This window comes from Geospiza fortis, unplaced genomic scaffold (genome assembly GCF_000277835.1).
Source record: "Geospiza fortis unplaced genomic scaffold, GeoFor_1.0 scaffold2, whole genome shotgun sequence".
Taxonomy (NCBI): Eukaryota; Metazoa; Chordata; class Aves; order Passeriformes; family Thraupidae; genus Geospiza; species Geospiza fortis.
Window position 1 is genome coordinate 569,246 of NW_005054366.1, and position 21,364 is coordinate 590,609.

Here is a 21,364-nt window from a genome sequence, read left to right on the forward strand (position 1 = left end):
TTTTACTATTGTGTTACTGGGCACTGATAAAAGTTCGCAGGCTTTTTATGGTCAGGTCCTCCAAGTGGCACTTGGTGTTTTGGTGATAAGGAGGCAGAGCTCTGGCTGTTGGACCCAGCCTTATTATCTGTGACAGGGAGCTGTGGCTTAAATCCCTCCACAATGACAGGAACCCCATCTGGAGTGACGGTTTCCAGAGCCTGAAACGGGAGATACTGAGGCATTTTCCTTCCTCAGGAGTCAAAGCAGAGTTAACCCCATTGTTAGCAAAAATGACACACAGTCACCGAGAGGAAGGAGGCATTTTTACATTTAAATATCTTCCTTTTTGTTTAAATCGGAGGAGGATAATTTACCGTTGGGGGGGGGGATGAGTTGGCAGCATTACATTTAAAAGCTTTCACTAGATTTCTTTTAGACTATCGAAAGGAACTCTGCTGAAGCTCCTTGCTGCAAGACTTGAGTTGCCTCAGCATGTTTGTCACAGGAGCTGCACTCTGTGCATGTCTTGCAGCCCTTTCTTTGCAGAGCCTCCATGCAGCTCTGTCATCGTGTGCCGGGCACCCGCGCTGACGCCCAACGCGCCTAAAGACATTTGGGTTCTATTTCCAGAACGCCGTGGGCTGCAGGGGTTAAGTGTAATCCAGATTACCCAGCGTTAACATTTTCCCTGCTGATATCAAAGTGTAGCAGACTGGCAGGCTGACTTGTTAGGAAGGGCTGCGAGAGGGATAACAGGCTCCGACCTTGAGAGGCCGAGCAGCCGGCCCTTGTATGGCCAAGTCCATTTACGTGTCCGGCTATTGGTTGGAGGAGCGGCATCAGAGCTGTGACAGGTGCTGGAGGAGCCTACACCTGTTTTCCCCATATGCTGATTTAGTGATTACATTTTTGTGGGAGTTCCAGATACTGTGTGGGATACGTGGAGCAAGCCAGGAAACTTGAGAAGGAATTGCAGCTTATGGTGAACTGTGATATTAAAGAATTTCAGGCAGCGAATTGGATTTTCAATTCCTGCTTTCAAACTGCGGTAGAAATAAGCAGGATTTTGCATATATATGAATAGTGAGGAAGTAGTATGTATTTTTTATTGTACTAAAAATCAGTTGACAGTAAAAAAATGCTGGTGAATACTATGAGCTAAAATGTTTTGTAAATCAGAATTTCAGTGCGTAATGGAAATTGCTTCTATCGGAAAACACGGGGGTTTTTTGTGGCACTGGAAACGGCAGCTGGCAGATTTCTGATCTTTAGGGGTTTTAATGTAAAATTCATGGAATATAGATAATTTCTGACAGAAAGAAAGTATGCAACTCCCTCGTCTCTGTATGGTCCTACTGCTGCTTTATGTACGAATAAAATATCTGTTTAAAATTTTTATTGCTTTCCTTTTGAAACTTTAAAAAAAGCATCAAATTTTTTTTCACAGGTAGTGCTTTAAATACTGTTTTGTTATAAATTAGAGCTTGCAGAGAAAAATTTCTGATTGTGTAATAGGGTAAAAAAGAAAAACAAGAAATACAAATATATCTTGTAATTTGGTCACGAGACCTGTAGTTTCACATCCTTTCTTTAATGGCTGGATTGTAGACAAGCTTGCTTTATTTTTTCCAGGGGATGTTGATGTGAGTTCTCCATCAGAAAACAGGAAGTAGCTCCATGAAGTTAGTCTGAAGGACTCTGAAAAAGCTTATATTTAGCAAACTAAGTAATTTTAGAGAGGCATTATGTAATTTCTTTTTTGCGGTTCTTGTTATCGTGCAGGATGACAGGAAGATCCTGTCTTTGTCAACCTTTGAGACCACATGTTACAGATATTAATGTCCTGCAGTTAGTTAACTGGATCAGAATTCTAGCCACTGTGTTTGTCAGAATATAACTGTATGCTCTTTAAAATGTGAATATTAAAATTGGGATGCTAAAATCAATTCATTAAAGATCAAGTAAACTGGCTTTTAATTACCAGTGAATACATGAACTCCTTTGCCACGATCTTGAATGTTCCTTGTCAGGCAACTTCTCTCCAGCAGCCAATGTCTAAAAATGATTTTGCATGCAGTGCTGGGAGATGAAGAGGTTGTAGGGGGAAGTTACCTGTGAGAGGGCACCTGGGTGAACCTTTTCTCTTTGTGTGCTTTGCCACTATCGTGAAAGACTGATTCTGTCTGTTGCACAGTGAGTTTTGTCTGTGAAAGTTCAATGTAGTTTCAGGGGCTCTGAATGATTCAGTAGTGTACAAAACTTCTTGGCAAGTTAGTATGATTTGTATGTGAATTTTCCAATTGTATTTCAGACCTTAAGAAAGAAAGGCCTTAATGGTTGTGAGAGCCCTGATGCTGACGATTACTTTGAGCACAGTCCACTATCGGAGGACAGATTCAGCAAACTAAATGAAGATAGTGATTTTATTTTCAAGCGAGGCCCTGTAAGTACTTTTATTTTATCTCTACTTTTTATTTGTTGATCCTTTTTATTAACTTCATTATTTAGGCTCTGAACAAGAAGGAACACAGAGGGTGCGACAGCCCGGACCCTGACACTTCATATGTGCTCACGCCACATACAGAAGAAAAATATAAAAAAATTAATGAAGAGTTTGATAATATGATGCGGAATCATAAAATCGCAGTGAGTACTAAAGTATGGTTTGTGCTTCTCTTACATGCATGAGAATTTTCATGGTGTTTGCTTACCACTGAAAACAACTTCAAAGACAAGAGGATGTAATGGCTTGAGAAGGGAAAAGGACTTCTGAGGAAAAATGAGGTTGTGATACCTGGTCTTGTTGAAATACATTTTATTGTAAAGAATAAGAAGAATCATCTCTTGCTTGGGTTTTGCACTCCCAGTTTTTCATACCTTTGGAATACAAGACAACATTTCAAAATTTCACGAGCCTACTGCATTACCTAATCCTACCTAAAATATATTTACCAAGATAGGTTTTTGTTGTGGGGTGTAGGATCGTTTATTTACATCTTGTAGGTCTTCATCTGTCTGTGATCAAGATTTTACAGTATGTGACAAGCAGGCAAATAGAATTGGATTAATTTTGTCATTTAACCAGTAGAATTTATTTTGCTCAAGTCTGGTTGTAGAAAGTTATTTAGATATTTAAAATCAAGGCTGCTGCAGAATTAGAGCCTCAGAAGATTGGTCCTCTGAAATTCCAACAGATACTTCCTTGAACACTGAAGGATATTTGATAATTTTCTGCCAAGTGCCAACCCAATGTGCAGCCATAAGTCACTTGGCTCCAGAACTTCAGTTTGGGGATAAAAGGAGTGGAAATGTTGCATGTTCTTTGTGGAGGTGTTCACGGTGACATTTAATTTCCACCTACAAAAATCAGTTAGTGTTGAGTATTACTAAGTATTTTCAAAGAAAAATCATACAGGGCTCTGGCACAGCCTTTGAATATTTTAAGAATACAAATCTTGTAGCAGTTAAAGGAGATGAACTGGGTGGGTTAATCTGCACAGACCCTGGGGCACTTGAGTAGTGTCTCCAAATGACTGCTGATATTGGAAATCATTTCATCGTTCAGAGCCTAAGAGATCTCTGGGGGCTGAACAGCAAACTGACAGTCATGGCACCCAGCATCACTTCTGTTATGCTTGAATAAAGCCAATATATTTTGGGTTTTCTTTGTTTTGAAGATTTTGGTATCCGACATTTCTGTGTTGAGACATCTTCAGGCCTCATGTCTCAGTATGTTACAGCTAAATGGGTTTTTGGGGAACAGCCCAAATGTGGACATCAGTGTAAATAAAAAGGGCAACATTATTTTTTAGCTCTACAACTCTGTGTTTGTAACTCAAATTTGACCAATTATGTTTCTGTTTCCAGTACTTCTGGGGCTGTATAAGAACACAGTTTCTCTTGTTCTCGAGCACTCATTGCTGTCAAAGGATAGGAATGAGGCAAAGCGTGAAGAATTCGGTCGTAACCAAGTGAACACCATAGATGGGCAGACAGCCTTTATTGTAAGGTGTGGGGGGAGGCTGTCACTTATTGGTTCTGTATTGAGAAACCTACAGAAAAAATGTTCCAGCTGTTCCCTCCTAGCAGTGTGTTCAGCATACTTCAGGTATTTCCAGTGTAGTTTGAGCTGCTTGACAGTGTGCTGTGTAAAAACACCCTGGGTTTGGTAGATACTGGGTAGTTTCCAGTAGTTTCCCCTGAAAACAAGCACCAGCAGGGCTTGTCATTGGTTAGATACTGTGAATGATTTGCTAGCTTTGTGTTGTTTTGCTTCATTAATTTTTCCTTCCATCTGTGCCAAAAATTGATGATTATTCTTAGAATGCTTCAGTAGGGACATTGTTGTTGGCTCTCACTAGTAAGAGATTTTGTTTCTTGTAGAGAATATATTCTGCTCTCTGAATTAGTATAGTTATTATTATATTTCTTGTATTATCTCACTTTTCATGCAGAAGTATCATTCTGAGTGATTTTTAAGCTACACATGATGAAATTGCATTTTTTAAAGTGTACTTGCTAGGTCATGTGTGTTGGTCATTTGCCTTTGACCCCTTAATCATAGCTATCACCTCTCTCTATTCTGCCAATAAATGCTACTGGGGTTTTGTCCTTAAATTGTACCTGTCATGGTTTTGTTTCCAGTAATTATGAGAGTTGTGAAAAAAAATAGTCCCTTTTGTTTCAGAAACCCATCACTGTCAAAGGATAGGAATGAGACAAAGGCCAAAGAAGTTAGTCATGACCAAATGAGTACCATAGATGGGCAGGCAGCTCAGCTTTTGATTCAATAGCTGTTGAATAACAAACATATATACTGCAGAAAACAGTTGCCTTTTAAATAATGCTGTAAAAACTAGAATTAAAAAAATCAGATTTGCAAGAAAGATGGAATGGTTATTAAAGCAGGGGTTTGGGGAGCCTGAAATGTTTAAATTCAAGTTATTTAACTTTGTGATATTATAAAGATTTGTTTATTTTTTTTAATCTGTTGAAAAACAAAGTGTGAGACATTAATAGCAATATATTGGCAAAGTTATTACTAGAAAATGTTATTATTACTAACTTGTTCTTTTTTGTGTGATTATTGTTTGTAACGTGCATGTTTATGCTTCCATTTTGAAGGTACAACAATTCATTGATTTGTAGACATGTTTAGCTTGTCATTGCTTTGTAATAATCCAAATTAACTGTTAGATTTATTGTATTTATAAGCTTATGAATTCATGTGAATACTTCTAGTTTTCTGTGCTTGAACTTTACATATTTGAGAAGTTGGAGTAATTCTTTGGCACTGTAAATTATGTGATGTATAAGAATTTAACACCATACTTTACAACAAATGGATGTTTTAAAACTGTACGCTTAATAGAGTTTAAAAACTAACAGAATTAACTTTAATAAAAACCAGCAAACTGCCGTGACAGAATTTTTCTGATGTGCTGTTTCTGCAAACACAGTTAATGCTAACGGCGCTGTCTCCTTGTTCCTCGTCTTCTCTCCCGCAGCCCGGCTTGCCCGCCCAGAACTTCTCCATGTCGGTGACGGTTCCAGTGTCCAACCCCAACACTTTAACCTACAGCAACCCCGGGAGCTCCCTGGTGTCCCCATCCCTGGCTGCCAGCTCCTCTCTGACGGACACCACCATGCTGTCCCCACCCCAGAGCGCCAGGTGCTGCTGCTGCTGCTGCTGCCCCTCCTTCCACACTTGGGCATCCCCTGCCAGAGCCCACAGGAGCCCTCCTGAGTAACAGGCTCTCAGTGCTGTCTGTGCATTTGCACAGCTCAAGTTTTGACATACAGAATTCCATGATACTGTAATGGGGCGAGTCAGTTTAATGCTCTGGCTTATTTTGATTAGGTGGAATGCTGGGGACAACTGATCTTTCAGTGCCAAATGGAGCTGGTACCAGTCCAGTGGGTAAGTGCAGTATCGTGTCTTTGTTATAAAAAATAGTCTCGTGGTTTCAGTTTCTCAGTTTTTCAAAAGCAATTTTTTATTTTGACTCTTTGGAAAAAGTGGCTGTGGGAGAACAAAGGTGGTTTTTTTTTTAGCTGCACTGTTATTGTCAAGTTTTACAAATTATTATCAGGCATTTAACTTTTTACTGCTGTGCCCTTTCCACTTCAGTAATATTTGCCTTTTTTATTTTAGTGGTTTTCAGTAGTAGCATGCTGCTGCTTTTGTGTTTCTCTACAGGTGTCATTACAGCATTCTAGAAACATCTTATGTTTGCCAAATCTGAACTATTGCACTAAAGGCAGCTCAGCTCAGCTCAGTTCTCAACTTCAGTATTTGCAGGACCTGGATGTTTGATGCTGGTTGTGGTGCCAATCAGAATGAAGCAAATACAGACTGTGTTGTTTGTATTGCCATGTGTATCTTGCTAATCATTTTCTAGCAATTACACGAAGAAAGCAATAAATCTTGGAAACTGATAGCTGGGATCTGTCTTAGTTTTGGATGATGATCAGAATTTCTTTTGAAAACAAATTAGAGATCTCGCCAAAAATCAAATTCACAATGTTTTTTGGCCTTTAGTAAAAATATATGATAGCACTTTTTCATTTCAATAATATTTTGTCTCCCCTAAACAAAATTTAGCACTCTGATAGAGGGGCAGGCAGCCACTGAAATGTGTCGTGCCACAGACAGACAAAATAAATGACAGCTCACCCACTTTGGTCACATTCCTCCTGTGCCTCTAGAAGCCCGGCTGGCTGAAGGTCAGTTTTGCAAACACACCCAACTCCCCTTGGGAAGTGTTCATAGCATGGAATTAGAGAAGCAACTGTTGACCTTTCAGTGTTTGCCCACTGGCTACTTAGTGTGGCAGCTGGGAAAAAGTTCTTTGAACATCAAGTCAGGCAATTGAATTGATGAATAAAAAATGCTGTAACTCTCCAAGGCTGAAAGCATAGGATTGACTTTCCACTCTTTATCCACTCCTTGGCTATGTGCAGCAAAGATATGAAATATTAAAGAGTGGTTTCCATCAGGTAAGCAAGATTTTAAATGGAGGAAGATTCCTCAGTTGAAAAAAGATTACTATTTTTAGAAACTGTAGAGGTCAGATGTTGATTTCCATAGAATTTTTCAGGTCAGACTAAATAAGTTTATTATCAGGCTGTTTCAGGCCTCTTTTCCCAAATCAGGCTTTATTAAGAGAAGCTTCAGATTTAAGACTCCTTCCTTCAATAAGCAAATAAAACAGTGGTTATAGGATATCGAACTCTAGAAATGCCCAGTTGCAGCAGCTTGGGGGACATATTTAATGCAGTAAAATGGTTTCCTCCTTGCATTTATTAATAGTTTATGTAAAAAGTCAAAATGCATCACTTATCTCTTACTTTGCAGAATATCACACCCAAGATGTTATACATATACCCACTCACTTCTAGAAAGGTTTGTCATGCAAGTGAGAGTTGTGACTGTACAAGAACAGGGGAACATCTTTAAGTACATCTAGTGAAACTCAAATACCTGGTTAACACCAGAATGCTAAATTAGAGGGGTACCCAAAGTTGTCAGAGCTCCACTTGCTGTAAGTTCTGGCATAAAAACTTTGTAACTATTGACAGGTGCACAGGAACCTTCTCAGTTACAGCCACAATCAAGAAATCATACGTAACCAGATTGACTAAATCTGCTGTCAACTTGAGCTTGACAGCTGCTGTTGAAATGTATCTCATGTTAATTATGTCTGCAGACAATAATGGTTTTAGTTTCTTGCTGCATTTATTGTAGAATTCACTTTAAAAAATGTATTTTCTGCTTTTAGCTTCCCGGTTGGTTTTTTTTTTAACTTCTCAGGAATGGAGAATTCTCCTGTGGCTTTAGTAAAAGGTCACGTGCCAAATTTGCAGCTCACAATTTATAGGAGTGATGTCAGAGGTAAAGATGGAGTACTGGCATATTCATATTCCCATATATTATCTTATAAATAAATTAATAAAGGAAAACTCCATCTTCTTCAATTATGAAAAAAATTATGAAGTTCTTGGGAATCTGAGGTTTTGTTCTCATTTTCTTGAAAGACACTTACATGCCTTCATCTCTTAGTAGCAAGCAAGTAAAGGTTATCTTGCTTATTTGGGACCCAGCTCAAACAAAGATGTTGCATAAAATGGCTCATACTGAGTTCACACAAGTCCTTTTCTCAAGTCCTGTGTAACTTGATTGGAATGGAAATGATTTGCTTTAGCAGTCAATCTGCCAACTTAACAGTTTTTCTGTGGAAAATAACTTTGAGTAAAAATATCTGCATGTTGTAGCAAAGATTGGTAGGTGGTTTTTTATATCCAGAACAGAAAATTTTGTGATCACTTTATAATACTGAGAGCTTACTTCACATGCAGCTGTCATAACTCTGAAAAAGCATTTTCATTTTGTAATATTTTTAAAATTCTACCCACCACATAAAAAACATTTGCTGAAAATTTTTACTTGGCAAATATACCAGTTTTGAGAGGGAAAAAATATCCAGCATTATAATGGAGTTTGCTCTAGAGCTGATTTATTTTTTCTGTTGATTAGATCAAATGTTTCTGAGCTAGATCATCGATGATCTTGTTGCTCCTGGTCAATGTTCAATGGGCATCAAACGTGCTCCAGGAGTGTCATATCACCAGGATGGGGAGAACACTTCAGGCAAAGTAGAGCATCACGTGCCCAGATAGAGCGGAGAGTTTCTTTGGCTTAGGGATGGATGGATAGATGGATGGATGGATGGATGGATGGATGGATGGATGGATGGATGGATGGATGGATGGATGGATGCATGGATGCATGGATGCATGGATGCATGGATGCATGGATGCATGGATGCATGGATGCATGGATGCATGGATGCATGGATGCATGGATGGATGCATGGATGGATGCATGGATGGATGCATGGATGCATGGATGGATGCATGGATGGATGGATGGATGGATGACATTCCAGTTTGCCATGAGTTCTGCTTTGCTGTGTTCCAGTAGATTGGTATCACCCCATGAAGCATCCCCAGGTTCCCAATGAAATGCACTTGCAGTGGTCTTGTGCCATCCTTGAGGACTCTGAGAACCAGAAAAGCTCAGAAGTAGCACCACAGTTACTCAGTCTCTACTTTTTCTTCCACACCTTTCACGTGTGGTCTTGAGCCAGAACCATGCCAAGGACCTGAGCTGGTTTTCAGTGCCAAGGCTGCATGAAAACCACAAACCTTGAGACCTAAGTTCTTCCCAGTCCCAGGGGATTCTTAAGGAATTTTTGGAAGTGGATGCTGTTTATGATTTCACAAAGACACAGTATTTTCTGTCTGTAAATTTATGTGTCAGTGAAATAGCCCTTCTGATCAATAATGCAGATTAAGGACACAGTTAATCTTTTGGAAAAGAAGAAAAAAAGAAAAATTTTCTTTCCTCTTGCATTTTTACCAGGAGAATGGATAAAAAGGTCTGGTCTGCTTGAGTACTGAATTTCTCCTCTTTGTTCCAGAGCTATATCTTCTCTAATGTCCTCACTAATCTTTAGGTTCTGAGAATGTGAAGTAACCTCAGGAATACTGATTTTCTTTGGAGCAGAACTGAAGGGTATATCTGCTGGAAAAGCTGTATCTGGTGAGCTGTTGGATCTCTACTAAGAGTCAGTGTAGATCATGTGTGGTCTTTTATCCTAGCCTGAGGAGGGGTTTTGCAGAGGTGCCACTGACAGCTTGCACACACCTGTAAACTGCTTGGAATTGCCAGAAAGGGATCAAGACAGAACTGGGAATAGCCACACCTGTAAATGGTTCTCTTTGTCTTGAGGGCTTGGCTGATGGGGGAGGATAAAATAATCTCTGAGCTTGGTTTTGAGCAAGTCTGAATCTGCAGCAATCTGGAGTGCACCAGAGGCTTCAGTAACAGAAAGGCTCTCTGTGCACACCTTTCTAGTCGAGTTTGGTTTGTGAAATGAGAGACAGGGGTGTCCAACTGACTCCTGAAAAACACCTCTTGCAGTTTCAGGCAAACGTTCTGCATTGATGCCATCAGCATCTTCCTTAAGAGAGCAACTTTCTTCTGCCTCTGCCCCACTCTGACATTTTCACAATGTCCCTTTGCCAGCCTATTAACCTGCATCAGCTCCAAGCCTTGGCCCTGTGGCAGAGGACCACCTTAGGAAAGCAGTTGTAAATAAATAGGAAAAACAGCTGCAGATAAACCCTGACAGCATGTTCCTACTTCAGGCTGTGCACTCCTGTGCTATTTCAGGTCTGGGCTTCCTCTTCAGTGTGGCAGGTAGGAGCAGTCCCAGGCAGTGTTTCCCTAGTGAGAGCTCCTCACTTCCCAGCTGTGTGGAAAGGGATCTGACTTCAGTGTTTGTTCACCTGCTGCCAAATGCAGCACACAGAGGTTCCTGCTCTCAGCAGTGTCAGGCCATGGTGGCTTTGCCTTGCTCTGGTCTCTGGCAGGACAGGTCAGTGCAGCAGGCAGGGCTTCACCTCCTCCAGGGAAGGGGCTCAGGCATCCCTGAGGAACATCCAGCCTATAGACTGCTACAGCTGCCAGGCTCTCCTGAAGGAAAGGGACTTCTGGGAGTGGGCTACAGAGCAGCTGTTCCATAGGGTGTGAGCTGAACCTTTTCCTTTGCTAACAAAGGCTGATCCATCCGTCTCTCTCTGATGAAATCAGCTCACAAGAAATGAGTGGCTGAAATTGGCATTAAAAATGTGCTGGCAAGAAGAAAGTGTTTGTTTTTTTTTTTTTACTGAAGCTCTTTCTCCTTGGAAACCACCCATCTGCATGACATGAGGTCAGTTCAGTCCCCGAACTACCCTTGGTTTCAGTTGAAATTTCATATCTTGCTGTATTTTTGTTATGTTACCAAAATTTCTGATTTACTGAGAGGTGCATGACAATTCTGGTTAGAATTTGCCATACAGAGAACAAATTATTAATCTCCCAGCTGGGTTAAAATAAGTCTCAACATTTACATAATGTCCCCTTGCCCAGGATACACTGCCACATCCCAGGTTGTTGTAAACATGTCATTCCTCTCCTCCTTTCTTTGCCACTCTTTACATTGGCTTTATATAGACGCACAGAAATCAGCAAGTTTAGGAAGTAAACTGATGTAATTAACTGTAGTCTGTCTAATTGACAGAAGACCTAAAGGACATCCAGTTGCTGTTGATGTTTCACTCAGCTGCAAGAGCAATATGCCTTTATTTAGGTTTGCTATTGCATTCTGAACAATAACCACCCCTTTAAATTCTAAATATCCTTAAAAATTCTTTCTCCTTTTATGTAGCTGTAGGCAAAAGAAAATTTCCAATAACCTGGGAAATGAGCTGTTTTTAAAGTTCTGTAACATGACTAAGCATTCCCTTGACATTTAGTCATGTGTATTTCTTTTTTTCTTTTTTTCTACCTTCTAATATCTAAAGCACTGCCTTAGAAGCATAAATCTTACATGTTAGACATATTTCAAGACCTTATATAACTATCAAAGGTATATTTTAACTCTAATTGTAGTATTATCTGAGGTATTGATTTGTAAAGATCAGTAGAAATACATTTATTTCAGATTCCTTGAGATATTACAGTAAATTCTTTCCAAAGCCAGTATAGAACTGGAGCTTTTTGAAACAATGGCAGAATCAGCAGTGAGTGCTGTACAGAGCTGAAAATGGTAGGAATGGCATATGCTGTTTTTAATTTGCACTTGAATCTGTCATACTAACCCCACAGTAAACAAATTGAGCAACTAATGCACACAGAAATGCTATTGTTGGTTTTACTTGCAATATGTCCCCCTGCCCAAGGTTCTTCATGTAAATGTTTTCCTCCAGTAGATCTTATCTGGCCTCCTGATGCCTTGTGAATCAATGGCTTGTTGCAAACACAATTTTCAGTTTGCTTCTAATTGTGTGACGTCTGTTGGCTTTTATGATATCACTGGAGGCATAAATATTTCTTTACTACAATCCTTACTTTTGCTTAATCTTACATGGCTTAGCTGCTTGTCCACAATTATTCCAAAGCTTTTGTATAACTGTGTTCAGTCTTTCTGTGAAATGAACAACAGCAAAAAAAACCCAAAACACAAAAACAAACAAACAAAAAACAAAACCCAAAAACCCTAAAAAAAACCACAACCAAAAAAACCACCCCAAAAACAACAACAAAAAAAAAAACCACACCAAAAAGGAAGATAAATGGCATCAATGCCTGTAATTTATTCCTTGAGTAGTAATAAGTACATGGAGTACTTTCCAGCCACGTGTGTTCATTGTTTCAGCTGATGTGATTTATATAGTGAAATATGAGTCTGGCTCATGTAATTGAATGCTGTGTCTTGGGCTGCAGGACAGTAAATGAGATTAAGCTGTATTATGTCTCTGAAGGCAGAATATCCAGTTGGTATCATGGGTGGGTTGTAACATTTCACTTCAGAAAAGAAGTTCCTTCAAAAGTAAACACTTTCTGACTAAACAAGAAGTAAGCTAATGTACGTTGGCAGGTTTTGTTATCATCAAATCTAACTAAATTATGATTCATATAATTGAGAGCTTATATTTGCATTGGTGTCTGTTTTCCAAAGGACTGTTTTGGACATGCTTTCACGTCTGTTTTAAGGAATTAAAGTTAAATAAAACTCTTCCTTTGGAAGTAAAAACGGTTGTATTTTTACACATATGTGGGATTTTATATTCTGTTTCGATTTCCAGTTTGAAAACATTTTTAAACATAAAGTATTGTCTTTGGGGAAGATCTATAGCAGGTAGGGTAGAAGCAATTTCTGTATTATATGAAATAGCAAGTAAAATTTATGGGGTTATTAAGGCTCGGTTTGGCAAAGGGCTGTGTAGTTGCATCATCCTGTGCTCATTATCTTTTTCTGGCTCCTGACCTTGCTCTAAGAAATACCACACATTTAGTTATCCTTTCACTCTTAACTGGTAATTTGATTTTCTTGTTAGATTATTAAAAGGGAAAAGGCTTGAAGTTTCATACTAAAAAAGAATATTCCGCACTCTTATTGCAGCCCCAGCATATGATCCTTCAGGTGATCGATACAGACACTCCAGTGTTTGCTCAGTGTTCAGTGCCAGCTCTTTATCACAAAGGGCTGCTGTTGGATTCATACCCATAGTATTGCACACTTAGGAGATTTTTTATTACTGTTTCTCCCGTTTTAATTTATTCTAAACACTCCTTTTGAGAAGTGCTCAGCCTTTTGTCAGAAGAAATGCTTTGACTCTGCCCTGCTGCCGCCTGATACTGCGCAGAGCAGGCAGTGGCAGAGAGTTTGTTGTTTTTGACAGCACCACTAAAAGCATGGAATGTTTCTGAAGGATTGGCAGAGCCCTGGAATAAGGGCTCAGGAAATGACTGGATTGGGTGTGGAAGAGAGACACTGTCCAGATTTAACACGCGGGCTACCGAAATACTTGAACCAGAGGACAGGAAATGGTATCATAGGATGGCCCAAAGTGTACAGAACCCCACTGTTTGTACAGAATGGGATTGTTGGGCAGCTTAAACTGCTCACTGCTCACAGCCCTGCCTTGGAAAGGTGACACTGACAGCCCCAGTGAGTAATAAAATGGTATTTATTGTTGCATTAAAGCCCAGACTTTACTTCCGTTGTAACAGTAAGTTCTTTAAATGCTCTGGCATTTTTGCTGAAAATGGGAATGCCATAACAAAGTTTCAGATATAATTTGGTGAAAATTATGCCATTTTCTGGTATTTTTCCTCCCTAGAGTGTTTGCAAATCCATTTAATTTTTACTCTGTCCATTGTGTAGGATGTCTCTCAATCTCTGCAGGCTGGCTGTAGCTCATGCTGCTCTCATTTATAATGGATAGGAATTGATGCATAACTGTGTTAACAAAATCAAGATTCTACGAAAACCATCTCTGTTTCAGGAGCCTTAAGGGTAGCACAGAACTAAATTTCTCCTTTTGGCTTGTTGGTTTTTCCATGTGACCCAGCTGTGGAGAGTTTTCTCCTACCAGTCAAGAATATATTTAGCTCTAGTGTGTATTCTCAGCTCCAACCCAGCTTTTCAACCACTCCACCTAAATTTTATCTCTAACCTAGAAGCATCTGAATAAATTCTGCTGTTTTCTGCTGAGAAATGTAGATGCTTTAATCACAAAATCAGTTTTTGCTGTGGTTTTTAATACAGAAGGAAGAATGCTGACATTAAAAACTTTACTTTCTGGTGTGTTCCTTCTTTCCCCCATAAGTTCTGAGTTAAAAGTCATATTCCCATACCTCCTATGCAAATGCTTCAGGAAAGTACTAAATTAGAATGACTGCTGCTTGCTCTGTTAACCTTGGAAAACTCAGGGGACATATCAGATCATCCATGTATGGTCAGGCTTTTGGCACAGTGGGAAATGCACATAGTGAGTAAATCCAGAGGAGGCCTCCTCACAGCATCCTGGTGAATTCCCATCGAGGTTCTCAGTGTGCCCTGGCTGAGTATCTTGGTGGTACCAGGCACCTCCATGAAGTTTTTTGCCTTTGCTCAGACATGTTGCTGTTCTTCCTTCTTGCTGTGCTTTTAAAGGCATTAACAATGTTGCTAAAGAAGGTAGAATGTGACACTGACAACTTTCTTATTTTAATTGCTTTTAGATTAATATGTATTTAATGCAATAAAATTGGATTGGGCATAGGGGCCTATTCAAATTAGAATAATAATGCAAAATTCATGCCAGCGTGGCGCTATGGGCGATTAAGAGAGAATTTCCCACACAGTGAACTTTGTCTCACAGACTTTTCCCTGATTGTGCCTATAAAAGCTGCTTTCAGACCTGCAGTGTTAGTGCAAACAGAATCTTACTATGAATTGTGTTTATTTATACACACACACACACAGGTTCTGTAGGGTGAACTATAGGGTTCCCTGTTGCAAAATTCTCCTTAACAACTTTTTTTCTGTTTGCAGCTGAATAAGGTTTGTGTATTTTGGGAATTGTTGCTATAAATATGTTTCTGTGATTGGAATGTGGCTTTAAAATTTTTTCTGAGAAATATATTTTGGTTAACATGATTGGTGCTTCTGTCAGGATGGGAAAATAGAATACTGGCACTTGACTGATTTACTGCCTTGGTGCTGTTTTCTGGTCAGTTCTGAGTGTAAGCTGAGGCCTCTGCCTTGAGCGTATTTAACTCTTGGAGATTTCAGTGCTGAATCCTGGACCTGCAGGCTTTGGCTTGTCCAATTCCACTTATAATGAGTACCAGGAGTAAGACAAAGACTTTGTTAAACCTGTGGGCATAAATGATGTGTATATCTGGAATGAATTTGAAGGGAAAGGATTTGTTCCCCTCATTGTTGCTAAATATAATAATCAGACAGTAAGTATTGATACTGAAATTAGTCCTACATGTCTTGGAGGTATGTGAAGAATAAATTTTAGAAACAGAGACTTTAAGAGCTGATCTTTTGTTCTCACAGCAGCAATTCAGCGTAGTCCATTCCCTCTCTGTGGGGGTGGGGACCAAGTGGGGTTGTGCAAAACCCTCACTTTTCTGCAGGCTCAGCCTGGAGGAGCTTCAAAGGGCAAACTAAACACAACGGATGTTATTAGAAATAGTTCTTTGGCAATTTGCTCTTCTCAGCGTTTAAGCTGCCACAGCGTGCCCTTGAAGTGATATTCCCTTTCCATATTGATCCTCTGGCCAGAGTGGTTTGTGTTTGTTCAAATGTTCAATACTCAGCCCCTTGTGGGAAGTTTGTTATCGGAAGTTTTACGAAATAAATATTTCATAACTGCTTCGTGAGCACCAAAATTTTGTATTGTCCTTCTCCTCAGTCTTACGGTCCATTCGTTTTTCCTCTTTCAGGAAATGGGTTTGTGAATTCCCGAGCTTCACCAAGTCTACTTGGTACCAGTGGTGGTGGGAATGGCCTAGGCAAAGTCATGCCTACCAAGTCCCCACCTCCACCAGGAGGAGGAAACCTTGGCATGAACAACCGCAAACCCGACCTCCGTGTCGTCATCCCACCCTCCAGCAAGGGCATGATGCCACCACTGGTGAGTTAAAAGATTTAGAGTTCTGGGTCTGGCTTTGGGGAAATGGGCTGTTCTGCCCACATGCACAGGGAGAAACTGTCTCATCTGCTTACCATGGGGTACAGGAATAGAGGGGTGTTTGTATTCTGAAATGCCACTGATGAAAATCAGAAGTACAGATTGTGATGTGGGGAGAAGTTCAGCTTGTAAGGAATTTTTACAGCTGTAAAACAGCAGTCTGACCTGAATGTGGTAAGAGCACAATCATAGAGACAGGGCTGGGGTGTTTTGATCTGACATCCCTCTGACTTGGTACTGAGAACTCCGGTGGTTTGGAGGATGTGGGTTTTAAAAAGGGCTATCCATTATTCCGTGGAGGAATGGCTGATCTTATTGGTGATGTGAGCTCTATTAATGTGCCCTAAAGCACATTTTGTACCTGTTTTTCCTGGGTCGTAATGGCTGTGGGATGTGAAGTGCAGCTTCTGTGGTGAGGAAGGGCTGAGAGCAGCACTGCTGTGATGTGGCACCGTGGAACGTGCCCTTGCCTGTCCTCGGGGCTCTCGTGTCCCCAGCAGGGCCATCAAAGGGCACTGAGTGCTCTGCAGGGCTGCTCTGCTCTCTGGCACCAGTGTTTGTCCAGCCAGGCTGGGAATAGCACACGGGTTTGTGTCAGCCATGAGGCAGCCACGGCCTCCAGCCCAGAACAGGTCTTGCAGGAAGTGTTACTGTGTTTTTCCTTTAATTTACTTGGCCAAATCCTTTGGTCCTCGTTTTTTGCTGCCATGTAGAAATTTTCAGTGTCTCTGTGGATGTTTTCTGCATATGGAAGAATGGGCCATAACCAGGAGGAGCAGGATATAAACAACACAAGTACTCTCTGTATAATTCCTATTTGTCTTTAAGCTACAGCAAGTGCTTACATTTGTTACTGGTACTCATGATGAATAATGTCAAATTAATCCAAGTAACAAAAGCTATAATTAGCCTCAGAGTAATGATTCTTGAAAAAAAAAGGTTTTTCTAGGAATACTGAAGTGTAGGAGAGATAGGAAGAACACTGGCTGATCATTACAATGACAATTACACTTTTAAATAGAAATAGAAGCATTAATGCAGTTCTGATGTTAGTGGTGCACAGCACCTGTTTAATGTTGTGTTGTGGAGAACAACATCATATTCAGCTTTGGGTTTGTCTGTGTTTTTGGGGGAATTAGGAGATTTCAGAGTAGATGCTGGCATGGAATGATGGTTGTATGTGAACAGTATTTTGTTGCTGAGCTGGTTTATTGGATCAGTGCAGGCAGAGACTGCCGTGCTGCACATCCCCGTGTGCAGCCGTGTCCTTGGGGTCACCAGGCTCTTGCTGCACCAATTTCCCCAAAGCCATTGTTCTCTCAGTACAGCAGGTTTTATGTGACATGAATATCATCAAGTATTACATTTCTAGCAGTATTATCTACAGAATCAGGTAGCAAATCCACATTATTAATTAAAATGAATCAAAATCCTGAAGCACAAACGTGACTTTTTCTTTCATTTGAAAGCAATGCTATTTTTAGTAACTGTGTTATCCCTCTTGTTTGCTGAGTACAGTCGGAGGAGGATGAATTGGAGTTGGTGAGTTTGGGCTGCTGTTTGCTGAGAGACAGCAAGATGCTGGAAATGTCTTTCACTACAGCTTTTTAACTGTAGTTTCATTACATATTTTAAATAATTCCAGTGTTCCCTTGGTAGCAGACAAAAATATATTTGTTTTATCAAACTAAAAACCCAACCAATTCAAGTTGAAAACACGTTCAAAGTCAGTGCTTGCCATTTGTAAACTTCCAATTTTTTTTCCTGAAAATGTTTCTGTTTTTCTTGGAGGGAACATTGGAAAAGAGCCTTACAAAGTAACTGTCCATGTGTATAGGATGTGTACTGCCTTCTGTATGAAATACAAATAATCACTTCCTATCCCCTCAATTATCGGAATATTTTTAGGAAGTGGCTTTACTTGTGAAGTTCTTCAGATTGTAACACCAGCCCTGTGTTACTTCTCTTCCTTTCAAGGAGATGACATCATTGCTGGTGAGGTCACCTTTTTGGAGGTTAGAATTATTTCATCCTGCGTGAGATTATCAAACCACAGGGGTGTTCCCTGTTTACCAAAAGGAACAGAGAATTGCAAATGAATAATTCTACCTTTTTTTCCAGTGGAAAGACATTCTGCTTTTAAAAGGAAACTCTTGGGATTTGTGTGTTTTCTATTTTTTTTCCCCCAAAGGTTTTAACATTTGGCATTCTGTCTGGAAAATTAAAGTAAGGCTAAAATAATTCGTAACTTATTTTTAGAGCAAATTTCAAATTGTTTGGCTGCTGTGGCACAAACCAGGCACAAGATGCTGTGTCAGAATCACAGAGAAATAAATCGACCTATTGCAGACCTTGACTTCTTGTTGAACATGGACCTGTTGCTCCTTTGAGGCTCTAATTGCATGAAAGCATGGAAAAATTAGTGATTTAGATAAATTTCTTGATGAATGCATGCTGCTGGTTGATTTTTACCTTAAACATGAGAAATAGATTTAAAAAGTTAGGGAAAATGGTTTTTGAAATTCAAATTGAAGTTTTTAAGCATTATTGGGATGTCTTGCTAATTGAGCAGTGAAAGAGCTCTCCCACTTTCCTCTTGTCTCCAGAGTGGAGTGTCTGGTTTTCAGTGCAAGAAGGAAATCTCAGTGTAAAAACACTTGATCAGATATCATTGGAATTGGGATTGGGATTGGGATTGGGATTGGTGAGCTAGTTTAGATTCCCTGCCCGGAGCAGGCCGGGCGCTGGGAGCCGCGTGGATGCCGTGTGCGGCGTGGGCCATCTAGTGATGGAAATGGGAGCAGCTCTGCCAGGAGCAGCACAAAGGAAAGGTGCAGGGTCTGCCTCAAATGTGGCAAACAAACACAGGCTACACCTGCAGGCTTCTGTCTGGTGCTAATCCCCATGCTGGGAAGCAGCTCCAAATCCCAGCTGTGAGCACATGCTCTGTGGTTGGAGCTGAGCACTGAATGTGAAAAGCAGCTACCAACAGTAGCAGAGCATGAAATAAAGATACTGAATTCTTCCTGCTGCATTCACACCAGATAAAAAGATTTTTAAAAAAATCCTAAAATTTGTCATGCAAGGACAACAAATATTGGGCTCATCTAAGTATTAGTATTGCTTAGTGTCTTTGTGTGGCTGAGTGTTCCAAGAATTATATTCAGAAAGAATTTACCTCAGAAAGCCACCTTTATTAGCCACTCAAAAAAAAAAATCCCATAAGGGAATCCTTTGGTCTGGATTGTTTCCCAGTATATTCCTCTTTACTTTTCCATTATGCAGTAATCCCAACTTTATAGGCAGCCATCCAAGAAAGCTTTGGAGAAAGGTCAATTCCTGACAGACACAAAAATCTGCTCTAATAACATCTCTTTATGCCAGATAAACTTGGTCTAGGGGAGATTTTCAGAAGTACGTAAGTGATTTAAAGGGATCAATTACAGAAAATCAGAGGGACTTTCTCTGGGAGCTTTGAAACCTGGGAGCTCTGAAGCAGAGTGGGCACATCTGCCAATGTGTGTGTTTGGCAGCAAATGCCAGAGAGCCCCCAAATCCGCAGGAGGCTCAAAGATGGGAATTCAAGAGCAGCCAGACACAAGAGAGATCAGAAGCTGGCAGCCAGTGACAGCTGTGGCTAATTTTAATATGGGAGCTGTGATATATATTTCTTTCTTTAAATGGGAAAGATACAAGATTGATAACCCTCAATTCATCTTCATAAATTTAAGCTTAAATTGAACACAGCCCCATTTCTGTACCTGCTCATTCTGATATTTTTAAGGGAATGATGCATTTTTAATGCTGCTCGTTCTCTCAAGATTAGAGTGGAGAAAAAATTTAAGTGCTGCAGATCCTGAAATACCTGTGTCTGAAATAAGGGAAAGGAGTAGTAACTTCAGTCTTGTAATGTTATGAAATGGATCCCTACCAAAGAGATGGGAAACTGCTCCTTTTGTAGCAAATATTTTTTCAGAGATAGAGAGAAGTTTGCTTTAAGAAAACGTATTTCCAGCAGATTGAAACCCAGCTCCTTGTAGAAATACAGGGTGTAGAAACTACTGCTCTTTCTGAGAATTCTGCAGATAAAAGTAAATATCTGTTCTTGAAAAATAAAACCCTAGCATTTTCTGTTCTTGACAGTATTTGTCATGGCCAAATGGTGTTGAAACTGATATTTTCTAGGAAGATTTGCAGTTACCACCGTGGAGAGCAGAACATTGTGTGGCAGCAGCTTTGTTGTCTGGTGCTGTTCGCCACAGTGTTTAATTAATTTTCTAACCAGCAAATTTGGTTAGAGCTAATTTTGAGTGATATGTTTGTTGCAGATGTTCATTCCAGTATATAGGAAAGAAAGACTGTTATTAAAAAGCCAAATTGTGCCCACAGTTGAATTAGCTGGGACAATCTAGTTTAGCTATTTTCCCTGTCAGAAAAGCACCAGTGCTCTTTGTGAACTCCAGTGTCATTTGCTTGGAAACATATCTGCATTATAACAAGTGCTCTTTCAGTTTCTCAGGAACCATGGGAACAGCAAGATTATTTTATCACTGAAGTCTTATCAACACAAATTTAGAAGATCTCTGTGTTCCTTTCAGGACAGGTGTAGTCAGCACAGTGTCAAAACTGGCAGCTGAAATTTGGAAAATTGGATAAACAACTGTGAAGTGGGAGAATCTCTTCTGGTGGAACTGCACCTCACCATCTGCACTAAAACCTCTTTAAAAATAAGAGTCAAAACTCTTAAATCACTTAAGAACTTCTGAGAATTGTTGTGTGTATCCCTAAGAAATTGCATTAATTTTTGTGTGTCCTACAATGCTAACACTGTTGAAATCTGCATGCTTGGGAAGTGGCCCAGTGAGCCTTCAATTAATTTTTCATTTCAGTTTGCCAAGATCATTTTGGTTGTCTTGAAATATTTTAGCTTTTTTAGAAAACCAATCCTGACAGAAAGGATGTGTTCCTAACTCAGACACAGCAGAGCAGCACGCTGGGATGCAATGCTCTGTTACGCTGGCACTGCATTTCCCGTTGTTCTCCCTGGGCTCACGAGGTTTGTTGTTTCCATCCCTTGCAGAACACCCAAAGGATAAGCAGTTCTCAGTCCACGCAGCCCCTGGCCACCCCCGTGCTGTCGGTGACGACCCCAAGCCTGCCCCCGCAGGGCCTGGTGTACACGGCCACCTGGGACAGCACCCCCAGCACCGGTAAGTGCTGCTGGCCCTGCCTGGAGCAGGGGCCTGGAAGAGAGCCCTGGGGGCACGGCCACGGCTGTGCCCACACCTGTGCCCACAGCTGT

General features: G+C 40.3%; 1 protein-coding gene across 1 annotated transcript in view; it reads left to right on the forward strand.

The window, feature by feature from the left end:
- MEF2A (myocyte enhancer factor 2A) overlaps positions 1 to 21,364 on the forward strand; it is a 47,843-nt gene that overhangs the window by 19,361 nt on the left and 7,118 nt on the right. The window contains 6 exon segments of the mRNA XM_014308337.2: positions 2,294 to 2,425; positions 5,490 to 5,742; positions 5,843 to 5,902; positions 15,815 to 16,005; positions 17,581 to 17,604; positions 21,143 to 21,272. Of these exon segments, the coding sequence (XP_014163812.1) occupies positions 2,294 to 2,425; positions 5,490 to 5,742; positions 5,843 to 5,902; positions 15,815 to 16,005; positions 17,581 to 17,604; positions 21,143 to 21,272 (790 nt within the window).